Below are 22,184 nucleotides of genomic sequence, written 5' to 3' on the forward strand. Positions count from 1 at the left end.
TAATGTTATGACTTCATCTTGAAAAAGTACGACTTTATTCTCATAACGTTAGAACTCCCCCCCCCCCCCCCCCCCCCCCCAAATAAAAACAAATATATATATATATATATATATATATATAAACTTGATATTGTAACAATACGACTTCTTAAAAAAGGAACTTTTTACTTCCAATGGCATTTAGGGGTACACGTGGTAGGTATGTTTACACGTATGAATATGCCCATGTACATTCTCAGTCATCCGTATCATTCATGGTAATCTGCAAAAAATTGAATGGAGGCAACTGGACTCTTGCTTGTTGATGACAGTACACCTCTAATCCAAAAGGCTGCTTGAGTTCTAAATCTCAGGTGTGGAGTTCCCTTTTTTATGTCGCTGGTGGAGTAGTCACCTCAACTCAACTGTTTGTGGACTGTGGGTTTAAAAGGAAGAACAATTTCATGCTGTAGCCACCATCATCCCCTAGCTTCAACTCTATTGAGAACCTGGGGAAGGTGGATGGCAGATCCAGGCAGAAACTTAACTATGGATTTACAAGTTCAATGGATGAGAGAGTTGTGCAGGGGATTTCAAAGAGGGGCTCCTATATTTACTTGATCGCTAAAGATGTTTTTTTTTTGGGGGGGGGGGGGTCAAAATAGCATTCATTTTATTAAAAACTGATTTGTACTGTATGTAAAGAAATGCAAAAAAAGAAATTTACAGAAATGCAAGTTTTTCCCACCCTATTTATTGTTATGCATGGAGCGCTATTTTGAGTAATCCTGCAAAATTATATTGTATTATTATCAAAGCTAATATAATTGTTGATGATAATTCTTTTTTTTTTTTAACTGTAAAAATTACCTATTTAGAAAAATGAACCAAAACAGCTTATGCCTAATAATTTGGAACACAGTGTATTCTACTGGTGTGCGTGTTTTTAATTGTATTAAAGAATGTCGAGTCAAAAAAAGAAAAAAAGCTTTTCCTTTTTGTCTACATTCACGTGTGTGTTGTTGCGTGTGTGTGTGTGCGTGCATGCCTGCGTGTGTACAGTATGTGTGAGAAAGAAAGAAAGGTGCGCGTGTCTGTGTGTTCTTGCATCCATCTGCCATTTAAAGCCTCTATGGCAGTGATTCCCAACCACTGTGCCGGGGAAAATTTTCCAATTTCACTAAATTACTATTTACTGCAAATACTACTGTATATCTACTTGATGGCAGAAGGTAGAGAATTAACCTGCGTATCCACTTGTTGCCATTCATACAACAGAGTAAATCATGGCAAACATGCACTGAGTAAGTCAATTTTGGAGTAAATGGAGACCAGATAATCGTTATTTAGTCATCCCCTCGGGTCGCTATTCATGAATTGCTCTTTACTAAAATACGAAAGGTATCACAACATCCCACCGAAGCCGTGTCTGAATAGGAAGGTAATCTAGTAATTGATGTCGAGGAAGTAAGTTGACGTGATCCATCTTGACTGAGAGAAGCTTTGTGTGTGTGTCTGTGTGTGTTGGTTGTGACGTTTTTGTTTGGTGGTGTGCAGTGAGATTTTTCTAATGTAAAAATGTGTGCTGTGGCTCAGTAAAGGTTGGGAAACACTTGTCTATGGCTAACATTTCCTCCCGGAGGAGTGAACCGAAGCGACAGTATGCCACATGTGAAAGCTTTCGGTTTATTGGGGCCTCTACTGCGGTTGTATTGCACCAGGAAAAATACTGGAATCTGTGTTTTTGGGCGAAAGGATTTGTAGAGCAGTGGCCCCCCTGCACAGCTCCCTACTCTCTCTCATATCGTGGGGGGCGGGGCTCAAGAGCAGCCGCAACGGTCCACCACCATGGACGGGATCTTGCCGTAGATGATCTCCTCTTTGCGGTTAAAGTAGATCATGTTGATGGGCGACATCTTGGTGGGGGTGCAGCAGGGGCCGGCGTTCCCTCGGGGGTTGGCCTTGTTCACCAGGTGGGTGTGCGGGTACTTCTGCAGGTGCATGTATTCGCACTCGCCTGAGCAGTAGTTAGCCTTGTAGCGTTTGGGCGCGATAATCCAGTCCCAGCCGAAGTCCTCAAAGTCCACGGTGAGAGGGTAGCGGCAGCAGCGCGATTCCGGGGAGTTCTCGTCGCAGTCCAGGCCCGAGTCCCTCCTGGCACGCCGGGGGCCCTCGTTCAGTTTCACCTCCATGAATGGTTGCTGCGGGGACAAGTGGACACGCTGTAAAAAAATAAAAATAATTCCGCCGCCACCCTCGTTATCCTAACGGCAATTAAACTGAACTACCATGTCTACCCCTAAATTCCATTGGAAGTCAAAAGTTATTATCTATTTCCCAGAAAAAGTCATTAGGTCACAATAACAAAGTTATCTGTTTTAGAGGTAAAAATATATATATATATTTGATTTTTCCAAGGGAAAAAAAGTCATAAACTTGACGTATTTTGTCGGTATTAAAAGTCGTAATCTTATGAGAATTAAGTCATATTTTTCCTACACGGGTCATTTTTTTCCCCATAAAATATTTTTCGGAATAACAGTGCCCTGGTGGCCCTGGGCCAGTATGGCACTGTCGGGCCACCACATACCATACAGACGCTGGCCGACCGGGCCAGTACAAATTTCATAGATACTAAATACAATGGCACGGTGGACGACTGGTTAGCACATCTGCCTAACAGTTCTGTGGACTGCGGTTCAAATCCCGGCGCCGCCTGTGTGGAGTTTGCACGTTCTCCCGTGCCTGCGTGGGTTTTCTCCAGATACTCGGGTTTCCTCCCACATCCCAAAAACATACATGGTAGGTTAATTGAAGACTAACCTACCATGAAAAAAAATGGATGGATAAATACAAAGACATCAACAGATTCTATGATTGATTCTATGACAAATTATATGCTAAGATCTGACACCGACGACTTTTGGCAGCCGCTTTGCCAAACACGGCATCGTCATAATATTATGAAACTTTTTGGGGGTTGAAATTGAATCAAGCGACAGTTGCTTGGCTCCCTGGCGTTCTAATTGCCTGCCAGCCTGTTCTTTGGTGTCCGTGTTGTCCGATAGTGGCCTTGACATGGATAGCCGTGCCAATTAGTCTGATTTGTACTCACAAAACTTTAAGGAATGCGCTGGGCCAGTTGGAACTTTTGATGTAATCAAGCAATCATCCAATTTGGTTATTAGTCCAAATGAGGGTGTGCGCCTCAAAGGTTGACCCTCCTGTTATGTTAGTTTCTCAACTACGGCAATGATTTTACTCTGTCAATTTTACCCAAGTGTGCTTGATATCCAATAGTTTCAGAAATTGGGGGGGAAACGATTGTTTGTATCTCACTATTAACTCAACCATTTAATTGTTTATGTTGATTGCAGTACGCATGCATGTTTTATTGAAAACTTTCAATTGCGTATATGTATGAATGTCAGTGTGAATGCTGGCGACCAGTGCAGGGTAGGAAATCCACTTACCGGTAATATTGAATGAAATGCTTAATACACTGTAATTAGATATGAACAATTTGGATTCAGGATTCCCCCCCCGTTCCTGACACTTGGGAATATTTAAATATGCACGGCAACCACTTATAGTACCAGGGCAACTACAGTACAGTAATCGCTCACTTACTGTATGTTTTATTTTTATTATTATTCCAATTTTCCTTCCAATGGTAATGCATTGAGCAGAACGGACTACATAAATCAAATGGTACGCCCACGGAGCTTTATTCAATGACAATCGGGGGGCTGATGACGGACTGAACAGGAAGTCACACAGATGCACACACAGAGGAAATCACTGGAAGGACCCTGAGAAGAGTTTATTTCATTATATCACAGATTTCGACACTGGCCAGTTGACTTTAGAGTTGTTCAAATATCAAAACTAATTTGAAATGATGGAAATTCATTTATCAGGTAGAAGCTATGTATGGACGTCCGAGCTCAGCGGATAAGAGAATTGTTAGGTGGAATCAAAGAGGGGCTTCTTGATCTTAAGGATGTTTGTCATCGTCCTTAGATGTTTTTAATTCAAAACAAATCAAGGTTATTATGGAACAAAAAGCATGTGCATAATAATTTGGAACACAGTGTAGATCATTGGTGGGCAAGGTATGGCCACATCCTGCCCACTCTGTTGAGTCATTACATGTATTCATTCATTTTTATCTATTCTTTTTTTTTTAAATTTATTATTATTTATTAATTATAATTAATTAAGTCATAGTTGAACATTTTCAGAATACAAAGAAAATAAAGCAATTTTAGCAAGTACATTTGGATTTTTTTATTGATTTGGTCTCAGTAAGTTTAAAAATGATTATGCCATTAGGCTGAAAATATCAAATCAATATTTTTCAAATTAAATAAATGACAAATGAATTTGAATTAAATGAATTTTACACAATAAAAGATAAGTGAATAATTTTGAATTATTAAAATTAACTCATTTTAACTTTTTTTTTTTTTTTTTTTTTTTTTTTAACGTCTGCTACACATGACTTGGCCCATTTGTCCGTTTTTCAAATCAAATGTGGCCTCTTGAGCACCAAAGTTTGTGGACAGACGGATGTCACTCACCAGTCCTTCCTCTCCGGGCTCGGCAGAAGTGACGGCCAAATCGTTCCCTCTGTTGTCGTAGGCGTTGATCTCGATGCCCCAGTTGGTGTCGGGTTGCCGCAGCCACACGCTCAGCACTTGCTTGACGTCGATGCTCTGCCAAGAGCTCGTCCCGGCGTTCACGTCTAGCTTGAGCGAGCGGATACGCACGTGCCGGCCGCCGCCGTTGGACGCCGGCGTCAGGCGGGCGATCTGCAGGAAAACGGTGGTGGCCTCCTCGGCCGCCCGTAGGTGGACCCATAGCTGGGCCCGGAAGATGCGGCTCGCTTGGAACTTTTGGGCCAAGGAGAACAAGCAGCATTTCGGCAAGCCGTTCGCTTGGACCGCCGGCTCAGCTGGAAGGAGACAGGGAAAACAAATATAAGCAAATTTGTGTACATTCTTACACATCCAAGTTATGGTCATTCGAAAAAAGCAACTTCTTCAAAAAAGAGGCCTCCATCTTTTTATTGCCAATCTCATTTGAAGTTTACTCTCAAAATCAACATCAAGAGAATTACACCTTGTGAATTTAAAACACCCACATAATTCCCCTAGCTTCATGCTAACACATAACAGAAACGCATAGACAGGCTGACAAATAAGCATCGGTGTTGCGGTTTTAGAACCATTTAAGCAACGGCTGTTCAAACACAAAAATTGCAGAAACACACGTAGCCAGACAATACAACAATACTCATAAGCATATATTGTTTTTCCTCTGTGAAAAATGACTAATATTACTCTATCTTACCAAGTCAGTTATGAAAATCGTTATGTGTTAGTGTATCTATGTCTGTTATATACTGCCCTCGGGTGGATAAGCTGCACACATCAGAAGGAGCAGCACAATGTCCACTGAACTGAAGCAAAGAAAGCCACAAAAATGCTTTCATTATTTGCATTCTATTGAATCAAAGACAGTATGATAGTGCTATTTTTCATATACGTTTTTTTTTTTTTTGTTTTTGGTGGGAGGCTGGAACACAGTAGTCCCACTCTTATGTTCAGTTTGACCCAAGGTAGGTGTGATTGTCAAAAATGAATCCCACAGTAACCGTTGTTTATATATTGTTCTTATCTCCATTTGTAACCATTTAAATGGATATTTACTGCATTACAGTCATTTTTTTCATTTCAGTCACAAATCGTTGGAGCGGCCAATTTCCACACTACCAATGCATAGTAACCCGATCTCCATCCATCTATCCAATCTGCTCCATATCCGAATTCATTAGGAATCTGTACTTTGCTTGAGTACTGTGTCTATGTTTCTGATGACGTTTTACTTTTTGAAATCTGGAAACATATATACTTTCTTCCGTACGTTGTGTCTTGCGCCAGACTAAAAACCACCAGCTTCTGGCGTTCAGAAATTCTCACAATAATTTGAAAAAACAAATACAGGTAAAGTGTATGTATGTATTTATTCATTTATTGCCATTATCATTAGCCAGTTTAGCATTTTTGTTTTTTTCGCTCATGCAGGACCTGTTGTCTTTTGAATCCTGATTTTCTTGTCAGAATTTATAAAGCTTGCTGCAAAGCTATGATTTTTCTTTTCTTCTTCTTCTCAGTATTAACATGACATGCAAAAATCATAAAGGTTCTGCATAGTACCTGAATGCAGTTTTTTGGCTTGTACGCATAGCAGACCCGCTCTTGGGTACCACTTAGCATCCACTCTTAGTGGTTCTACATCACAGGTGTCAAACTCAAGGCCCCGGGGCCAGATGCATCCCGCCACATCATTTTATGTGGCCTGCAAAAGCAAATCATGTGTCAACTTCCATGATTCTTGCTAAAATCTGTTTCACATTTTTGTATAATGTTCATATGTAATAAATAGTAATGAACTATTGTAAGCATGTTATGCCTCCAAACCCCTTTTACAGTTACTTGAACAAACCATTATCCTTGACTTCTGATTTCAAAACTAGTTATCCATCAATTTGTTGTCTATGTGTAACAATATGATGAGGCGATTAAACATTGATATGGTTTTACAATCATAATGCCCCTGTGAGGAAAACCGTATCTACAATGTGGCAAATATGAGTTTGACACCCCTGTCCTATATAGACCCACCCATTATCCAGTGGTTATTACAATTATAGCACCAGATGAAAACCAAATGGTTGTTGGATATTAATTGTAATATATTAGCTAAAGAACCCCAGTTGTGTACAATGGCGCTGTATGGTACCAGCGTTCCTATACAGACCCTCTGATGCACCTTTATTTTTATAGTGTATGCAAGCAAGTAAAAGAGGGTAACCATTTTGTGTAAAAATGAAGTTTTATTTACAATACGTACTTAAGCACATTTTAGGGTCTGTACTTTTACTTAAAGAAAGGAGTCGAATCACTACTTCCACTAACTGAGTCTGTGTTTTACACGAGTATCTTTACTTTAGTACAGAGTGTGAGTACTTTTGCCACCTCTGATCAGTAAATATTTTTGTCATGCCACACTGGAATATCAGTCACAACCTGTTCTAGTGGCCAACTTAAACACTGGTTCCAAATGCCTCCATCGACTCGTTTCTATCTTGATTCACTTTTATTTCCCATAAAATAGTGTCACGTGTTTAAATCCCACATAATATCAGGTTGTGACTATGGCAAACGGATTTAACATGCAACATCATTTTGACTAGTCAAAACTTCATTTTAGAAATGGAAAATGGGACATTGCGGCAAGCCTTCGTAACATTTAACAGCTAGCCTTGATAAATGTTGCAGATATCGGTCATTCATTTTTGCCTCGTCAAAAAGACCATTTGAGATATCCGTATCGACAGTCTTCCTATCTGCAATCGTTATTCCAGATATCTGCAATGTCATTTCGCCCGGGACAAACGATGTCACTTTTGCCATTCATGTGTATGGAAGTGGCCATGACACATATTTGCAATTCAGATGCTAGTATCTGCTATGTGAATTACAGATATGTCTAATGCCGACCAAAGCAACAATTGGATTCTGACTAGTCAAAACATCTCTCATTCACCTCAATTCCAGATATCTACATGTCCATTATCAGATATCTTTAAATTACATTTTAACCAGGCGTAATGACATTGTAGATATCCGTAACTGGGTCTATGTCCTAGCTGTCAAATCTCCCGTATTACAATATTTAAAAAAAAGAACAAACTGAACTCTGTAACTAGCATCTCGAGAAGTGCCACCTGCAGTAGCCTGGTGGACGTTCTCGCGGGAACAAACTCGAAAAACAAATAAGAGCGCTGGATGGACGTGGCGAAGAAGGCAAATTTCATTTTCTAAAGAAGAGCAAGATGGGGCACGTCAGTCAGCATGAAAAATCCGTGTTCAGGGGATGTCAACATTTGAGATTAGAAACACCACCGTGGCAGAGCAGATCATAAAATGCGCAGGTAACAATGGCGACGGCGTGTGCCAAAATCCACGTTGCTTTCACCTTCTGTGACCACTTCGACGAGTTTGTAGCTGAGATGTTCCCTGACTGTTATCGCACCGAAATACTCGGCAGGAAAAAAAAACAAACAAAGCGACACAAACCATCAAAGGTAAGTTGAGTCCAGTTATGTGTTATGTATGCGTATGCCTATTTGATAAACAAGGTGACAGATATCAAACAACTCCTCCGTGGAGATAAAATTGACAGATTTTGGGGGCCTGGTAGGGAAAGATGTGAGGTTCTGTGAGCTGTCGAGACTGATGAAGGCCTTACTATGCATTCCCCACAGCGATGCCGTGAAAAGAAAATATGTCAAGTGTTGACTTGTTTTTGAACTGCAAATTTGTCAAAATAAAAAAAACTGTGCTTTATATCCCCTTGTTTGTTTTCATTGAGGCTGTATTATCATGGGGGAATGTTGACAGCAATTCAATGTCAACAAAGGTGGGCCTATCAGCTTGCGCTCACCTAATTGAAGTTAGTAAGCGGTCGAAATCTTGTCCCGCCTGCCTGCCTGCAAATGTGAGAGATAGTCGGCTTAGTTGGGCTGCTCACAGCAAGCGTCGAAAATCAAAAGTGCGTTATTTTCACATCCAGAACTTTGACGCATACGGTCTGTAATTCACTCTGGACTCCAGGCACAAGTGAATTCCTGTCTCGAATGCAAATGAAGGGTTTTTCCAATACGGGTCCAGAACAATCGGCGCCACCTGATCAAATCAAAGCCACTTCAGCTTGTCGGTACTTACGTTCCGTGGCCATCATCATGACGGTCTCGGTGACGGCGTGCTCGTCGTCGTCCTCCGCGACCGCGTCGCGGTTGTCGTCCCCGAGGACGTCGTACTGGTCCAGCAGCTGCTGCAGCGGGGGCGCCCGAGGCAGGAGCTGCTTGACCACGTCGCGGCTGATGTTGGGCGCCTCCTTCATGCGCAGCTTGCTCAGGATTTGCGACTTGATGGCGTTCAGGCGCATGCTTTTGATTTGCTGGCGCACGTCGCAGGTGGAGCACGGCTCCGAGGGGTCCTCCGGCCCGGCGGAGGACTGCAGCGTCTGCTGCTGCTCGCCCGGGGACGCTGGAGCCACGAGCATCAGCAAAGTCAAGCCAATGTGACAGAAATGCATTGTGCGCCCCCCAAAAAAATAAGGATCCCGTGGAGTCTGCGTGCTTTTGGATTAATGTCCAAACACTTGTTGGCATCGCTTGATTAGCGCGCACGTTTTTTATACTCGCACTCTTTTCTTTTCTTTTTTTTTTAGGTGGCGTCCAAAACGATGATTGGCTGGGCAGGCCAACAATGACTTTGAACCATGGCAACTTTTTTTTCTCCCTCTGTCAAACCGTAAAGGGATTGGGGGGACTTTTTGGTGGAGGGCGGGGGTGCCGGGGCAGATTGTGGATAGATTGACTTGTCGTGCGGCGATTGCGCAACCAGCGGAATCAAACTTGACCTTTGCACGAAACGCGATGCGCATGCGCGTGATTTTCCTTAACTATGCACGTAATACAAATGGCAACGACTTCATTTTACATAATCGACACGAACAACAAAAATCTGAAAATAACATTTTGTTAACTATGCACGTCATAAAAATGGCGAGACAATGTGGCAACAACGATGTTATTTAACAATCGCCACCTATACAAAAAATTCTGATGATGAAATGTTTTTGGGGTAACTAAACATCCAGAAATAGCAAGACGGTGTGTTAACAACAATCATCATGTATAAGAAAAAAAATCTGATAAAATATATTTATATGCATGTAATGAAATGGCAAGACAATGTGGCAACAACTTCATTTTACATAATCGTCACATATAGCAAAACAAATCCCATAAAATATTTCATTAAATATGCGCATAATACAAATAGCAAGACAATGTGGCAACAATGTCTTCATTTTACATAACAATCAACATGTACAATAAAAAAGGTCATGATCAAATAAAATATTTTCTTGACCAAGCACACCAACTTCGTTTTGCACATATTTTTTGAACACAAAATGTTCAACATTGCTCAAATATTGGCGAATAAAAAACATCTTCGATAATGATTCCATTCAAATGTCCATTCATCCATGCATTTTTGGGGGGTGGGAGGTGGGGTACTCCCATGTAATGCACATAAAGTTGAATAAAAACATTTTACCTAAAAAAGTTAAATACAACCGAATCGTACCGACTTAGGCAGTGACGCTTTCACACACCACTGGAGCGAGCCCATGAGTGGGATGCGTGACACTTTTTTTATGGCCCACTAAAGCTAAATAAGGTGTCTTCTTCATTTTTCTTGCTAAATAGATTTGTTCTTTTAATTTTGGAAGATCTTTCCCGAAATTGCACATTTTCTTCACTTGACTGATATTTCATGCTTCTTTTTTATATATACCATATCCCTTTTTTACATAGATCGAACAATAGTTGTAAACTTAAATATTTAGTTGTCACTATTTCATGATTCCGATAAATAATCTATATTAGCTAAAGATACATGATAACAATGAATTGTAATTGTATATGGGTAATTGTGGATGCTATATGACATTAATTTATACGTTTTTCACAGTTATGAAATAAATTATGAACAAAATATATATATATATATACATACATATATATAAACTTAAGTTTATCAGTGTATTTATTGATCGTGGACAGATTGTCCTAGTTGTTTAGGGTACATCATATTATAGCCACTGCCGCTATGTTATAGCGCCACTGTGTGGTTGTCCTACAAATAAAAGGAACACTCTCCTCCAAAAGTATTGGAACAGTGGGGCTAATTCCTTTTGATTGATAACCTTGAGGTTGGGCATAAAAAAAATGAAGCTGAGACAAGAGACAACATTTCTTCTTTTAAAAAAAACAAAAAACAAAGATTAAAATCATTTTCCTCCTCCAAACTGTACACATGAGAGTTCAGGATGTCAACATGACATTGTTTTCCTTTTTTTTTTTAGAATGTTCTCTCTCACACACAAACACTCTTTCACACTCTCACGGTCAGGAACATTGTCAAAGCCTCTCACATGCAAACATACGCTCTTGCACACTCTTTGTTTCCTTGTACGGGCTTGCAGGCACTGCGGAAATTTGACATTTAAATAGCAACACCGCCATCTAGTGGTCACTTGCGGAAGTGCGTTGCGACGGAGCCAAATGGCGTCTGCACTTGACTCCGAATGTCCACCAGAGGGCGCCGGATCGTGATCTCTCGCTCACTGGGCTGAGATCAGTCAGGATGATGATGATCGAGGAGCGGCGCCACCGCAGTTGCTTCTTCTTGTCAGTCTGCTGCCTGCGTGCTTCCCACGCCGGCGACCAGGAGCCCCCGCGGTGGTCGCGGTTGAGGATTTAGCGAGTCCACTTGAACGTCCCCGGCCACGGAGAAGACCAGGATGACGTCACACGCCTTTCCAAGTATGTCATGCTCTTCTTGTGTGTGCTCAAGAATTTCACGCAGGGGTTTAAACATCTTGTCTATTCGATACAATGACGCGGTGTGCAAGAGGGTCCTCTGTTTACGACGCAGCTCCGTTCCCATGCACGTAGGTCGGATTTAAACCGAGGACCCCCCGTACACTTCCTACAAATCCGGCCCACAGATCTGCAGGACAGTCTATCTAGACCAGTGTGTCTCAAACTTTTCTACACCATGTACCACCTAAAAGAAGGCTCACCGCTCCAAGTCCCATCACCATGACCAACATCGAAATACAGTCGCGTAGCAAGCCCAAGTGTTCATCCCCAAAATGTAGATATTGTATTCAACGGTTCGTATGCAAATGCAAATATAAATAATATTGAACTGAAAACTTGAATAAAACTGAACTGTACTAAGGCAGGGATTCTTTTGAGTACACCTAAGCGAGTCCATATTGCTGGTGTCTGGCGGAAAGCTTCACTTTACAGGGAACCAAACAAACGATCCATTGACACTGCACTGTCAAAGAGGGCAAGCCATTTTCAACACTTTTTAGTGGTCAATCCTTTGTAAAAGTGACATACCCACATGGGGTCTGACCAATAGAAACAAAGAACCATTCAGACCTACGGGCAATTTAGAGTTGTCAATCAACCTACCTTGCGTGTTTTGGGGATGTGAGAGGAAACCGGAGGACCCGGAGAAAACCTACGCAGGCACGGGGAGAACATGCAAACGCCACACAGGCGAGGCCGGATTTGAACCCGGTGCCTCAGAACTGCGAGACAGATGCTCTAACCAGTCATCCACTGTGGCGCCTTACGGTCAATATTTGTATGAAAAGGAAACTTTTAAAATGCAAGTAGAAAAACCAGCGGCCTGAGACAATGTGGTGTTTACTGTCTTTGGGCTGCTAGGTGGGGTGGGCGAGCAGATGGGAGGGAGACGGCGTGTCGTGCCACCGAAATAGGCCAAAAGGATGGAAAGCCATAAAACGCCGCACAGCACAAGCGCTACATGGAGGCAGGCGGCAACGTTCATTACTCTTCGCCATCCGCTGCACTAGGTTGACAATACCGCTGCTAAGTGATGAAGTGCTGCCTCCACCAGTGAAAAGATCCATGCTTTTACTGCCAGTTCAACCGTTTGGTACACTCATGTTTTCAAGGAAGGATTTAGATCAGCTGATTTAGTTTATGTTTTGTTATCGTAGCGCTCAAATAAAAGTGCTGTTGCACTCGACACAGATGAGATGAAGATAGAAATATAGTAGTCTCTATGGTAATATTTTTCTGCAGTGTTTCAATTATTGACAATGCTTTTCTGAAATGCTTGACAGTTTAATTTGAATCCCATTGGCCCTTCATGTTTTCTTTACAGAATCGTACGCATCTTACAAATTCTGCCTGTGTAATCAAACATATGAGCACAACTGTGTTTACTCATTGACTAAATAAAAGTAGGGCTATGAATTTCAAAATAAGAGCAAGTAAATAAAAAAAGTGTTACGTTACAAATAAAGTGCTTTACTTCAGAATAATTCTTTTTAAAAAAATAACAAAATACAGATAATACTTCATGTTTTGATTATACGGGTAGAAGCAAAATCATGCATTGTAAAAATGCATTATAGATCGGTTGAAGGGTTTCCAGAATTTTGAGGTGAACTTTGGGGGTGCGTATTATACATGGGTGCGCATTATACATGAGAAATTGCGGTACACCACCTCCGGTGGCGGACCAACTTAAAGATCGCCACAATTTGCAGAAATCACGTAAATTCGACTCCTCAAACAATAACATTATACAAATGCGTACAAAATTAATAAATGCTTTAGGCACTTATATTATAAAGCTGATCATCCTTAAACAATCAATTACTTTGCCCCCATTCCAAGTTTTACTGCAGACAGTGTAGATCAGACAGCCGGCACACAGTACAAAGTGGAGGAGACCTGAGGAAGTTCGCGCGATAGCACGGATTTGATTTGAGGGGGCACGGCGTTTGTTTCAGGGAGCCGACCCTCCTCTTGCTCAAGCGCATAGTGGCCGCCCCCCCCGCCACCCCCTTACAGTCGAATTTAAGGAACTCTCACAGAAATGCATGTAACACAACTGCAAGTTGGCTACAATACATTATTGCCAAGCCTTCCCACCTCCTGTATTTTTTATTGTACACTTTTATTATATTCTCTAGCGAGTAGTGACACTGCAGCTGTTTCATGAATTTCCAATTTCCAACTGTCGGTGAGGCATGAACGTCTATTTTGGAATAAGACAGAAACAGGAGAATATGTGGGAAAAAAAGGAAGCGCTTCACTTTTAGAGACTTATAATTTTAAGGAAAATAATGAATTTGATACATTTTGGAATAAGACTGAAACCCAATAATATGAGGACCAAGTAAAGCGCTGTGAATACTTTTTGTTTACTCTCTCCAGAGACCAGCTCTCGCCACGACCAGAGGATCCGGCCCATCTACTCCTGGGATGGGAGCCTCTAAACTCGGCTCCTCGGTAGTGTAACACCTCCACATGTGGACTCTCGCCCCAGCAGTCGTCCCTACCAGTCCGTCCATGCTACATCCTCCGGACTATGGGTTGCATCAAATCCAAGAGGAGCGCGACCAGCGCCGACAGTGAAGCTGCGAGGGCGCGCAGCGAGAAGACCTACTTGGTCCACTCGGAGGACGGTTCTCCTCGGGCCGACACGGCGCTGTTGGAGTACGCCCAGAAACTCTCCGAGGAGATCATGGCCCGGGCCGTGCAGCAGTGGGCGGAGGTGGACCGGCGCTACGGCGACATCCCGTACATCGAGTGCGACGTGCCGTGAGGATGAGGAAAAGTTTCACAGACGATGATATCTCGTACTCTATCAATTTTACGGCAGCACGCCGGACTAACGGTTAGCATGCCAGCCTCACAGTTCTGAGGTTGCGCGTTCGAATCTCAACTGTGTGGGTTTTCTTCGGTGTTCCATCTTTTTCCCACATCCCCAAAACAATCATTGAAGACTAAATTGTCCATGGGTCTAAATGTGGGTGTGAATGGTTGTTTTTGTATATGTGCCTTGCGATTGGGTAGTGACTTGTCAAGGTGGTAGCCCACTTCTCTCGTCAAAACTCATCTTAAGTAACAGAAGACTCTAAATTGTCCATAGGCGTGAATATAAATGGCTGTCATATTGTCTCCTGCGATTGGCTGGCGCCCAGTCCAGGGTGTACCCCACTTCTCTCGCCAAAGTCAGCTGGGAAAGGTTCCAGCCCACCCAGGACTCTAATGAGGACAAGCCCTATGGAAAATAGATGAATGGACATACAGGAGTTTGTCAATGACAGTTGGCCCCGCTGCCGTTCAAATGGTAGTCCCGTCTGGTCCATTTCGTTTTTTATTACTTAGCACTAGTTTAGTTTGTGCAGGGCTGGCGCACGGCTTAACCCTGTTGCGGGTCAAACTGACCTGTTAAACATCTCCCTCAGTGGTTCCCTCGAGTGTCGTTAAGTCGCAACCCACTTTTTTAGGCGTTCACAAGAATAATAAAATATGTATTGTTCAAAAATAACCTATGAAAACAATTGTTTATTTGCTTTGTTTTTGAAACACAATCGTTCCACGTTCAAAGTGCCTTTTAGAGCACCTTATTAGGAAACTGAAGATTAATTAACATTCCATGACAACAGCATGTACTCAAATGAATTGAGGAAAATTGAACATCAAACTTGCACAAAATACAGACATAGAATTTCACTCGAAAAATCACTGCGATGATTTCTTCTCTTTATTTCTTTGTAGTTATTTTCCAAAGAAAAGGCAAGTCCGACCTGGGATGTACGTTAAATATTTCACTGTACAGTATTCGGTTTACGATGGAGTTCTCCTCCTACAAATTTGTACCTAGGTCGGAACGTGTTAAATATATCACTAACCTGAATTAAAGCAGTATTAAAGTCACAATTACAATAAATACAGAAAAATCATGAATATAAAACAAATTAAAAACAGTCAGTCGTATGTCGGTTCTGTCATGAACCAAGGCCCCTGTAATTTTTTTTTTTACTACCTGTCCTGTCCACAACTCACCTACAGGTGTAATGAATCCGTGAGCCACTTTTGGTTCCCGACCCACCAGTTGAGAATCACTGCTCTAGATAATACATTTTGCTTTCTTGTTTTTATTATGTATTTTTCACTATTATTTTTCAGTTTGCAAACACCCATAAATGTTATATTTGGTTTCTTTTTATTCATTTTTCAGTGGTTGTACATGCAGCGGGTTACATTGACCAATGAACATTTTTGACATACCGAAGAAGCATAAGAGGAGGGATAAGAAACAATTTGCGTCACGACAATGGCCGTGTCCATCCACGGTCAAGTCTTCCTTCGCCCTCTGTGAACCAGGATGTAGGCTGCTACACGAAGGCATGTGAAGGTTTCCGTGTGAGATGCAAGCCGTTCGGTTTCTGACCTACTTTCAGGATTGGATTACAGCTGGACTGATTCTCGAAACAGACCTCTGAAGCGAATCCCGCCCATATTTTTGGATTATGCGCATCAAAGCCAGAGGGTCAACGTCCTAATTTGTCCTCCTTAACGCTCAAAGTTTGCTCTTTGTGGCTCAAGATGGCCTTCATCTGATGTTTTTTTGTTTGTTTGTTTTTTCTTCAACTCTGCTATGTTGATTCTCCCGCTCGCCTTAATGACCACGCTCAAGGCTCCGTATCGTTCACGCAACCATTAAAGTAGACATAATGAAAAATGGACTTCTCATTTGCTTGGATACAATTCGTTGGGTCTCTGGAAAGCCTGCCTGCCAGATTGTCACTAAACAGTAGTGCTAATTTACCTAATACTGCCACCAGATAGTTTCTCCACCCATAGCGTGGCAGCTAGGCTGGGTCTTCATCCGCCATTTCCAAGCGATGGCCGAACTACATAGAAACAAACATGATTATGTCAATGGCAAACGCAGACTGCGTTATCAGAGTTAGCTTCTGATAATGGCCCATACTTGAATGTTCGGTGTGGGGGATGGGGTTATTTGCCGCTAGTGATGTGTCCGCTGCATGCACCACATGCACAGATCTGATCCCATGAAGTGTAATTTGGCGGCTTGGTGATGAAGTGCTCGTGGTGTCTTCATGAAAATAAATGATAAATAAATAAAACTGAAATTTTCACACTGCACAGTGGATGACTGGTTGGAGCGCCTGCCTCACAGTTCTGAGGACTGGGGTTCAATCAAAAAAAAAAACCTACAGCCACACACACACAGAAGTTTTTATTTTTATTTTTAGTACTGGTTTCTGCTCACCTCTACTCCGCCCCTTGTCATCATGGTAACACAAGCTGTACTGGGCAGTGGCCCCCACAGTAAAGGGGATTTGGTGTTATCAGTGAAAAGTCATTTAGCAGCCTAATGAAGTGCTGCACCCACCAACTTCATTGGAATTGGGCTGGTATTACCCTTGAATTTCGATTTCCAAACTATTCATCTAGCAAAGTGTTGTCTATGTAATAATATAAGGAGGTGATTCAATATTTATAATTATATATCATATATATATTATATTTATTTCAAAATCAGCCCTCTGAGAGAAACCATAACTACAAATGAGTAATAGATATTTGAGAAGGGGTTGGGGAAGACACACCCAGTGAGGACATGCAACAACTAACCAATAGGACAATATGAGAGATGACAGAAAAAGACGGATGTGAAGGACAGGTTGTGGAAAATGAGCAAGGCAGTGCTATTGATGAGTGGTGTGGTGGGATGCTTTTTATAGTGTCTAAACACCTGTAAGAACATGTGAGTTGATATCTTAATATAACCTGTGTTAATGTTAGTTGTCCCAGCACGAGCAATTAAAGAGGGGTATAATTCTTGATCCTCAAGGTATTTTGACATTAAGATACCTGGGAAATGTTTGAAATTGTGAAAAAGCATAGTATGTCTCCTTGAAATTGACTAATCCAGCCCAGGAGGTCAGGTTTCAACACGTGGAGCTGCTGTGCTTGTCAGTGAACCAGGACACTTTGTGCAGATTGACACACCTTTTTCGGGGGACTTTGATCAAATAAATACTTTGTTGGCCCAGTTTTCTGAAAATGTGGTCACGATATAACCAGCTCAACCTTAGAGATACTGCCATGTGCCCCTCAATGGCAAAAATAAGAAAAGATGTTGTCTCCTTAAGCCTCCTGGTGTACTGCGGGTCAAACTGACCCTTTTTTTAAATAAAAAAACAATATATGGATTGAAAAACTAGTGGCAGCACAGTGCACGACTGGTTAGCACATCTGCCTCACACTTCTGAGGACCCGGGTTCAAATCCAGCCTCCCCTTTGTGAAGTTCGCATGTTCTCCCCGCGCCTGCGTGGGTTTTCTCCGGGTACTCCGGTTTTCCTCCCACATCCCAAAAACATGTGTGGTGGGTTGATTGAAATGCCCTTAGGTGTGAATGTGAGTACAAATGGTTATTTGTTTACATGTGCCCTTCGATTGGCTTGGCTGGCGACCAGTTCAGGGTGTACCCCGCCTCTCGCCCGGAGTCAGCTGGGATAGGCTCAGCACGCCTGTAACCCGCTTTTGGATAAGCGGTTCAGAAAATGGATGGATGGATGGAAAAAATTACTTGTACTTCTTATTTTTTCCTTTTCTTGTTTACGCCATGCTTTGGAAAAAACTAAACTTGCATTCTTTTTTTTTTTTTTTTTTTTTTGATGATTTAACATACAGCGGGTCACATTGACCCATGAACACTGTTGGTGTACCCAAGAAACAAACATAAGAGGAACTGTGTGCAGGTTGATACAAAATACGGCGATTTAGGGATACAGTGTTTATATGGATATATTTGGTTAACCCACCACTCTGTATGTTTCTTTGGTCCACCAAAAATGTTCATGTTCATGGGTTAGTGTGTCCTGCAATGCCATTACTACCGATTCAGGCAATATTTGGGAACAGCTAGAATATTTTTTTGGTTAACATGAAAAATTCACATAAAAATATAAGTCCAATTAAAATATTTGGCAACTCCTAGAAATGTTTTTGGGGTTAATATTAAAACGTCACATACAAATTTAAATCCAATGAAATTTTTTTCACTATTTGTATTTCAACTTTTTTTTTTTTTTTTTACATCTTTAAAAATATTTTTCAGTTTAAAATTTTTAAATGGGTCAATTTCACCCCCAAAATAACAAGTGTTAACAACTTTGTGGAACGGCATTAATCACACTGCATGTTTGTAAATCAAGTATCCATCCAATCATCCATTTTCTTTAGCCTCACTAGGGTCGCGGGCGTGCTGGAGCCTATCCCAGCTATCTTCGGGCAAGAGGCAAGGTACACCCTGAACTGGTCGCCAGCCAATCGCAGGGGTAAATCAAGTATATTAAACCTTTACATATTTAAAAGGTACTATGCCCAAGGTGCTTTTCCAAACTTACCACATTCAATGGAAATGAAGGGCACATTGCACACTGATGATAAGGATCAACAGTGGGGTTGGAACCTGCAACCGTCTCGCTGAGAGTTAACTGCCCAGGCACACTGCAAGCACGACAATAACAGTGGGACCAGTGTGCTAATCTGTGCCGACAGGGTAATCCCAAACATATTGCTACACACTAAAGATTAAAGTCTACTCTGCAGTTCTTCTTAAGCGGATGTCATTTGTTTTGCTGCAGGGAAGCTTGCTGGAAAGTTCAAAGTTTACATACAGTGGCATAATAAGTCAATTTATTTTAACTTTTGTTTAGAATCGTTACGTAGTTCACCGAGGAACATTGTTGCCATTTATGAGAAACTGACATCCACTCCCCCAATTGACCTTTGGTTCAAAAGGGAATTTCCAATATTCTCTTAAAAAAGAAATGGCTTTGCGATGTGTACATTTTTGTTTAACTGATGATTGAACATGCAGCAGGTCAAATTGACCCAAAGCTGAAAGGGGGGAAAGAAGTTTCCAAAATTCATCCTCAAAGTATTGGCATTGAGGTGTGTTTATTTTTGGCTTATTTTCTCTTTCTTGTTTTTAACAATTACACATACAGCGGGTCAAATTGACCCAGAGCAAAAAGGATGTGGGGTAGGGAATGTGGTGGAGTAGGAAGTTTACAACAATGATATAAAATGTTCTCGAGATATTGACTGAATAGTTATTGATGGTGATGCGGTGTGCTCATTGTATTTTTTCTTTTTTTCTTAAAGTATCATCATTTTTATTCTCATTGAACATACAGTGGGTCAAACTGACCCCACACTAAACAAGCTTGTAACACTCACACAAAAAAAGTGTTTCAATAAATATTTAATGAATAGTGCATAATGGCATTGCAGTGTGTTTAATTTGGGTTTCTTTTTAAGATTTTTTTTTTATTTTATTAAAATTAACATGAAAAATTCTGGTTTACCAAAGAAACAATATACAAATACAAGGTTCAGGGAGCAATTCTTGAAGGCTATTATTTTTGCAGTTTGATAAATGACACAATTGAACATCCTATGGTCTGATCCTATTATATAGCCAGTTTGAGCTTTATGACACAGTGAGCCATAAAAAGAACAGCTAGAGAGGCGCCGCTCACACACACTAGTGGACGATAAAATAAGGCTGAGGCACAGTGAGGGGACACATCATTGACTGTACAGTACTGGATGTTCTACAAGTGAATATGATGTCCATCCACAGTAACACATTTTAAGCCCATATGCGCTACGACACGCTAGAACAAAAGTGCATTTCCACGTAGGACAAACATAATAAGTCAATTTATTTGAACTTGAGGGATTTACAGTGGCCCAAACATCCCGTTATGTTGCAAGTCAAACTGCCTGTTTTTTAAATGCCCCCCCCCCTCCCAAAATAAAAAAAATAGTAATAAAAGAGTTTGATACTTCTGCTGACCTTATTTGAAAAAAAATCAATTTGTATTTTCATCATGATGTGTCACATTGACCCATAAACATCGGTAGTACACCTATACCTCAAAAGCATAAAAGGAGGGTCAAATTGACCCATTGCAATGCCATCTGGGATGGCCAATAGTCACAATATCTTTTTAAAAAAACTATTTTTGCGGGGTCAAATGAACCTTTTTAATTGAATAAAGTATTGGTAAGGTGGCCTTTTTTCCTTGTCTTGTTTTTTTTTTAATATTAAGGAAATTGCTGATTATACTGAAAATACCTGATTAAACGCACAGTGGGTCACATGGACCCATGAACATTGGTGGTGTACCTAAGAAACAAAATAACAGGAAGGTCAAACTGAGCCACTCTAAAACACAAAATATATATTGAAAATAAAATGACACGGCCTTGTTCTTTACTTCTTTTCATTACATATTTTTTCAAAACATGTATTTAGGTTATGCTAAATTGACCTGTTTATCAATGTAAAATCAAATATTAGAAAAAATGGTTTTAAAAAATAGGTTTAATTTGTTATTGTATATTAAGAGAAAACTTCTACATGCTATATTGTTAGCAGGTTTAACAAGGAGATTCCACTTTCCTCAATTTAACCTTTGCGGATTACCATATTGATGACTGAGAATCGATGCAGACATTTGAAAAAATAAATATATATATATATATATATATATATACATACATACACACACACACATATATTTTCGGGATGGTTAATGCAGCATCTCATATTGATCCATAAACATTTTTGGTGTCCCAAAGAAAGAAAAAAAACCAGGAGGGTCACAAAGCAAATAGTAGCCATAAAACACGAAGGTTCATTTGGATGTGGACACAAATAGTGTGCTTCATCCTCTCTGTGCATTTATGGTGCTTTAGTGGCCAGTGTAGGCGTTGTGGTCTGCTCTTTGAACACTTGCCTAATAAAAATCAACTGTAAATGGGGAAGATTATGACATTACATAATAGCTGAGATGATTATTTGACAGGGAGAATCGTTAACGGGGTTGTAAACGCTATTAAAACAAAGTTACTCTTGAGCAGAAACTTGAATGCTAAAGTCATAAAACGTAAAGGGTTTATGAGCACTTTCTTCCCTAGCAACTAGTTCACTCAAAGTGTTTATCTCGTTTAGCGGCATCCAAAGCATATGACTTCATCAATAATAAGCTATTTATAACCAATGTTATTCAAAAGGTTTCCTGTGGCCTCCTGTTATGATGTTTCTAAGGAACTTCAATAATGTGCCTGGGTCAATTTGACCCGGGGCTTTGTCTGTCTGCAGCCAGGTCAGCACTGCAAATGAAAGTCTGATCTCAACTGCCTTACCTGGATAAATGAATGGATGTTTTTGATTTACAGAAGAAAGAAACATTGCATCGCATTATTTACTTCATAATGAACTACTTTGGGGAGAGATAATCAATCATGTTGGTTAATTAATTGATTAACCCCTCCTGTTAGGTTATTTTCTCGGGAACAGAAATCATGTCCCTGGGTCAATTTGATCCGCAGTGTGTATAGTTTTACGAAGTTTCAGCGGGGGGGACAAACAATAAACATTGTCGAATGATTAACTTCATTACTGATCAATTTATATAACTCCTCTGGTTACTTTTTTCTTAATTTTGCAATTTGGATCTTGCTAGAGGATGAAATAGGAACAAATAAGCAATAATGGTTGTTACCGGGGAACACAATTGTTGTTGAGTTAGGTCTGACAGCTGTTTTTAACTAATTTTTGGGTACCAAATCCAAAACTGATCTCAGTTTTTCTCTATCACGTCA

General features: G+C 40.8%; 3 protein-coding genes across 4 annotated transcripts in view; 2 read left to right on the top strand and 1 right to left on the bottom strand.

Moving 5' to 3' along the window:
- Positions 1 to 8,405, top strand: part of pms1 (PMS1 homolog 1, mismatch repair system component) — a 48,897-nt gene extending 40,492 nt beyond the window's left edge. Inside the window, exon 12 of one of the 2 annotated variants that reach the window (XM_061791834.1) lies at positions 5,722 to 8,405. In XM_061791834.1, coding sequence (XP_061647818.1) covers positions 5,722 to 5,837 — 116 coding nt within the window. In that variant the 3' untranslated portion in view covers positions 5,838 to 8,405. The remainder of the gene's footprint in view (positions 1 to 5,721) is intronic. The other variant, XM_061791832.1, reaches the window with a different exon arrangement.
- Positions 131 to 9,240, bottom strand: mstnb (myostatin b). The gene is made up of 3 exons (XM_061791835.1): positions 8,775 to 9,240; positions 4,563 to 4,936; positions 131 to 2,180 (listed from the first exon to the last, which is right to left on the bottom strand). The coding sequence occupies exons 1-3, from the start codon at positions 9,145 to 9,147 to the stop codon at positions 1,800 to 1,802; spliced, it is 1,128 nt and encodes a 375-aa protein (XP_061647819.1). The 5' UTR covers positions 9,148 to 9,240; the 3' UTR covers positions 131 to 1,799.
- Positions 9,241 to 11,233: 1,993 nt separating this feature from the next.
- On the top strand, positions 11,234 to 16,637 carry LOC133486528 (small membrane A-kinase anchor protein-like). Its single transcript, XM_061791837.1, has 2 exons — positions 11,234 to 11,449; positions 13,895 to 16,637. Exon 2 carries the CDS (start codon positions 14,049 to 14,051, stop codon positions 14,283 to 14,285), a length of 237 nt encoding a protein of 78 aa, XP_061647821.1. The 5' UTR covers positions 11,234 to 11,449; positions 13,895 to 14,048; the 3' UTR covers positions 14,286 to 16,637.
- Positions 16,638 to 22,184: the final 5,547 nt, after the last annotated feature.

The sequence above is a fragment of the Phyllopteryx taeniolatus genome, chromosome 12, assembly GCF_024500385.1.
Source record: "Phyllopteryx taeniolatus isolate TA_2022b chromosome 12, UOR_Ptae_1.2, whole genome shotgun sequence".
Classification (NCBI taxonomy): domain Eukaryota; kingdom Metazoa; phylum Chordata; class Actinopteri; order Syngnathiformes; family Syngnathidae; genus Phyllopteryx; species Phyllopteryx taeniolatus.

Excerpts from the sequence above, each read along its gene's own strand:
- LOC133486528 (XM_061791837.1), top strand. The coding sequence starts at position 14,049 with ATGGGTTGCATCAAATCCAAGAGGAGCGCGACCAGCGCCGACAGTGAA.
- mstnb (XM_061791835.1), bottom strand. The coding sequence starts at position 9,147 with ATGCATTTCTGTCACATTGGCTTGACTTTGCTGATGCTCGTGGCTCCA. Across the intron at positions 4,937-8,774 it reads CATGATGATGGCCACGGAAC|CTGAGCCGGCGGTCCAAGCG; the intron begins GTAAGTACCGAC and ends GTCTCCTTCCAG. Across the intron at positions 2,181-4,562 it reads AGCCCGGAGAGGAAGGACTG|CAACCATTCATGGAGGTGAA; the intron begins GTGAGTGACATC and ends TTGTCCCCGCAG.